This window comes from Myotis davidii, unplaced genomic scaffold (genome assembly GCF_000327345.1).
Source record: "Myotis davidii unplaced genomic scaffold, ASM32734v1 scaffold631, whole genome shotgun sequence".
In the NCBI taxonomy this organism is placed as follows: domain Eukaryota; kingdom Metazoa; phylum Chordata; class Mammalia; order Chiroptera; family Vespertilionidae; genus Myotis; species Myotis davidii.
This window is the reverse complement of record NW_006282600.1, coordinates 31,727-36,232: the sequence shown is the minus strand read 5'-3', so window position 1 is coordinate 36,232 and position 4,506 is coordinate 31,727. Positions and strand designations below refer to the sequence as shown.

Sequence of the window (4,506 nt, the reverse complement as noted above, 5' to 3'; positions counted from 1 at the left end):
TCTTTCCCCCCAGGTTGATAATAAGCAGCCTTTTTCTAGGCTACAGTGAACAGCCAACATTACAACTCTAAAGATGGAAGTAACAGAATGCTCAAAAATATTACATCAAAATACTGGATACAACCTATGAGCCCATAAGGGGGAAAAATTGCAAAACTGACACCATCCGTGGCATCTAGCATCCATCAAAATCTTCTTATGCCTGTTTTGCCTAATGCTTACAAACGGAATTTCCTCCAAGAATTAAGAAAACTTTTTAAGATGGCGGTCCTATTAAGAGATTCCTCCCTATCTCCCTCTTCATCTCTTCAGTTCTTTTCCCTTCCCCAGGATGGCTATTGTGACCATTTCAGCCAATTTCCTGGAGGTATTTTCTAGCCCTTTTCACGCTATTTAATCCTACAAGTTTCCTGAGAGCCTGTTTACTTGTATGCTCGCTCCCCCCCACTAGATTTCAAGTGCGTTGACAAAAGAGACTGTTTCTTACTCCTCGGATACCCCCAGCACCTAACACACAGCCTGCCGAGGAGCAGGCAGTCTTAGAGTCCTTTCAGGCCAAGGTGCTCCACTGATCATCAGCCATCTTTTCAATCAGATTGAGGCGCCCCTCTAAGCACATCTAGGCACCAATCATCAGGATTAATATAATAAATCTATTCAGACGACATTTGAAAAAATTCTCTCTAAACTGTTCCAAGTTAACAAACAATAATACAACTCTTTCAACGTTTTAACAAATCACCTGCTCACCCAATGTTTAGTGCAATCTCAGAGGAGGGAAAAACCTCCCACACCTCACTTTCTCTCCCGGACATTAGGACCACTAACTGCTTCAAACTAATTGGGGAGCCACAGCTGGCAACCCAGATACAGTTGCTAGTTCTGACACTTTAAAAAACAACAACAAATACCAAACGTGCTCTTTGTTTCCAAAACGCCGATTTTTATCTTTATGTTGTTTCATCTGTTTTGAGACAATCCAAGTCGATTTTGGCTCTTAAAGGCTGCCTTTTACCCATTCGGGCATTTGGCCTTCTGCAATGGTTCTTGCACTTTACAAGGCCCTCTAAGGCAAGATTCCTCAATCTTTGGGGAGTTGCAACACTTCCACAGTTTGTTTGATTTTCTCATTCTCATCCTTCCCCTTCACCATCATCCCCCTACAAAAGTGGTGTATGGCATTCATAAAGTGAATTACACTTGATTTTTGTTTAGAGGAATTTTTTTCAGACTTCTGTAACATTCCCTTGAGACAATTGGAAACATCATTGTCTGATTACTAACTCACTTTCCTTGTCTAAAATTGTATCCATTCTTGATTGCGCCTGTGGGTAGGTTAAGCAAAACAAAATAAACATCTAGACTTATGAGCTCATTGGCTTTTTTTCTGAATTTTTCTAAATTAAATAAGGGCAAAAGAGCTACACTGAAAGTCAGTTATATGGATTTTTCTGCCAAATGCTAACTCCGTGTGCCTGGTTTCCATCTGTGGTGCTTTCCAAGTTACAAATCCTTAAAAAAAAAAAAAAAAAAAAAAAAAAGACTGGGGTATGAAAAGATCTATGGATTTCGGGGACATGCTATTAGAATCACTATCCTGTGCCTTTGAACACTAAAAGAAATGGGAACATGAGATTGCAAGGCTTTAGAGCAGCTTTGTGGAATCTAGTGGAGTCCTTCAGCACCAGTGATTTATTTTTTAGGCTGGCTGATTTCAAATGCCATTTCGTTTCATCCATATTAGCATAAGAAATGTACCTTATCCACTCTAACCCAATTCTGCTAATGGCCAAAGTTAGCACTCAATTCCAAATGCTCCTCTTAAGTGAGACAGGACATTCTTGAGGATTTCTCCTTACTGTTACCCAATCTCATTTTATCTAGGACAAAGAAAGCTTTAATACAGTTAAAACAGTGGAGCCAGTAAGCTAAACATAGCTTAAAACATAGATGGGGGAAATGAAAAGTGGCCATCATGATGGTTCGGAACTCAAATAATTTGCAGCTCTCTTTCAATTTCCAACCACTGATCGGCAGCAGCAAATTACACATTTATTCACTTTGAAATTATGCACTTGCCATTCTATTTAGTCTGCCATTATTATCTCTACTCCGAAATACTGATGAGCTCTTTCCACACATGGACATTAGGATTTTCACCATGTTTTCCATACCTACAGTGACGATATTTGCTCAACTAAAATTTAGAACACATGGTCTTATGCCAGAACAAAGTACTGGAAATATGCACTGCCCCAGTAAATCCAGGATATATGGTAGCTGTATGGATATCACCATATTTGAATTTTGGCTTTGCTCCAAGGCAAGTCAGAACAGTGCCTGCCATGTAGAAGGTACTCAACACTGCATATGTTAAATGGAAGTGAAGTAGGGTTTATATGGCAAAAACCCTTGGAAAGTGGTTTTTCCTATGGGGTTTGAGAAATACTAGTGGGAAATAATAAATTTACCAGTCCCTGTTGTTCTCTATAGTATGGCCATCTTTAGGCCCAGAGTAAGGGAGCTGGGAAGGAGGTGGGTGCAGGCCAAATCTCATACACACAGTGTGTGGGCCCTCCCAATACTTTTATACAGATGCTGCAAAGAGGCAGGCAGCCAGAGAGCTGGGGGAGGGGAAGGGAGGAGGAGTGAAAGCCTGAGTGTGTGTAGAGGGGGTTGCTCAATCAGTATCTGCATTCCTTCTGGCCGTTTTCTTCTCTTAAGCACAACCTTTACTCCCCGATTTCAAATCACCCATATTGTGGGGGCTCATCCTGTGAAGACCAATTTTTATATTATAACTATTTTATATTATAAAGCCAGCATGTTCTCTGGCTTTAGCAATCTAATACCATAGCACTTTGAGGGGGAGAGAGATTCGCCTGTTGTTTCAGCTCTGTGGAACTGATTCATAGGTTGCCCCTTACAGCTCCTGCACACGCCCACGTGGTATGCTATTAACACTTAACAGTGGAAGAGGTACTTCTACCCTTCCTTAGAGGGACTTCCTGCAAAGCAATATTTAACATATGCACAAATGCATTTCAGTCACCAAAAAGGGTGACCAATTACCTTTGCAACTAAACAGCATGCTCGCTCGGCTTTTTATCCACCTAAAGAAAAGGCCGAGGGCGCCGAGGGCGCGCTGGCTGCCTAGGTAACCTCCCGCTAGTGAACGCTGGCTGGCAGCGCCCACAGGGCGCGCATCACACTCACAACTTGGTCCAACCATCAGGCCTGCCTTTCTGACTTGTTGAGAGCCAAGAGCCAAGTTTGGGCGAGGGTGGCTCCCGGATCCCTCAAAAGCACAGGATCCGCGCTTCGCTACATGAATGGTTTGAGAAGAGACCCGTGGAGGTTTGTGAATCTACCCGCCGTTTCTTCTGAGCGCACCTCTGCTAAGTTAACCTGTTTGAAACCGACTCTTCTTGCCCTCATTGTCAGTGTAGCAATTTGTCCTAATGATATTCTAAGGTAGGCTTTTAGGATTGACCGCGGGACAGTCAATCACACAAGGCCATTAATATTCATCTGTTGACAGCGGCAGCCCTCAGCTAAGGTTAAAATATGCCCTTACAACGCGATCTGATAGTGTAGAACAAAAGGCAGGCGCTCAGAAACTTTCCTCCACCTAAAACCATCTCTTCTTCAGGGTCCAGCCTGTCAAAAAGGCTGATGAATTTGAGAAGGGGAGGAGTTATATCATCTTTGGACTCCTGCTCCCGGGGCCAGCAGCACCATTTTTGAAGCGATTTTGCCAACCTAGAGAAGGGACGCTGTTTTGAGGAAAAGGCTCAGTCCTCCTCACTTAGGAGACCCTCACTCTCAAAAGTTTCCTTCTGTGTGTCTTTACCTACCACTGCGGATTTGGAGACCTCTCCTCAACTTTGTCTGCACTTGGGCCCACGAGCTCGGGAACCCAAGCTGCGGGAAGGAGGGCCGGGGGCAGGTTGGGGAAAGCATGGCCGGAGCCTCGGTCCAGGTTTGGCTGAAATTTTGGCACGGACGTGCGGGGGAGCGTGGCAAATTCTCAAGGCACCAGTTTGGATATGAGGCGCCAGTTCCTAGAGGCCCTGGGAGCCAGCTCCCACCTTCCCGCCCTCCCCCAAAAATGGGCGCTCCGGAAAAGGCCATCACCGCCGATTCTCCCACTAGCACCTTCCCTGACAGCAGAGCGAGTACAGGGAATGCGGCCATGGTCCACACACTCTCTTCTCTCTCCTCGGGAGACCTGGTCTGCCCTAGGCACAACGAGCACCCCCAGGTGCCCAGCGGCAGGGCTCACGACCACGGCCCCGCGGGGCTAGAGCACTCGGGGTACCGCCACCACGCGCTCCCGGGCTCTATGCTGGGCGCGGGGAAAGCTTAAGGGACTCCTCCTCACCTGGTACGGGGGTTTCAGGCACCCACTTGAGTCCGGGCTGCAGTCTCTGGAAAAAGGAGCGAACCTGGTGACAGGTGGCGTCTGGTGGTGGCGGTGGAGGCTGCGCCTGTCCCGGGAAGGTC

The 4,506-nt window shown here is 45.9% G+C and overlaps 1 protein-coding gene across 1 annotated transcript in view; it reads right to left on the bottom strand.

Moving 5' to 3' along the window:
• Positions 1 to 4,505, bottom strand: part of GPC3 (glypican 3) — a gene marked incomplete at its 5' end in the record, with an annotated part of 396,960 nt that extends 392,455 nt beyond the window's left edge. The window contains one exon of the mRNA XM_006753133.2: positions 4,385 to 4,505. Within this exon, the coding sequence (XP_006753196.2) occupies positions 4,385 to 4,505 (121 nt within the window). The remainder of the gene's footprint in view (positions 1 to 4,384) is intronic.
• Position 4,506: the final 1 nt, after the last annotated feature.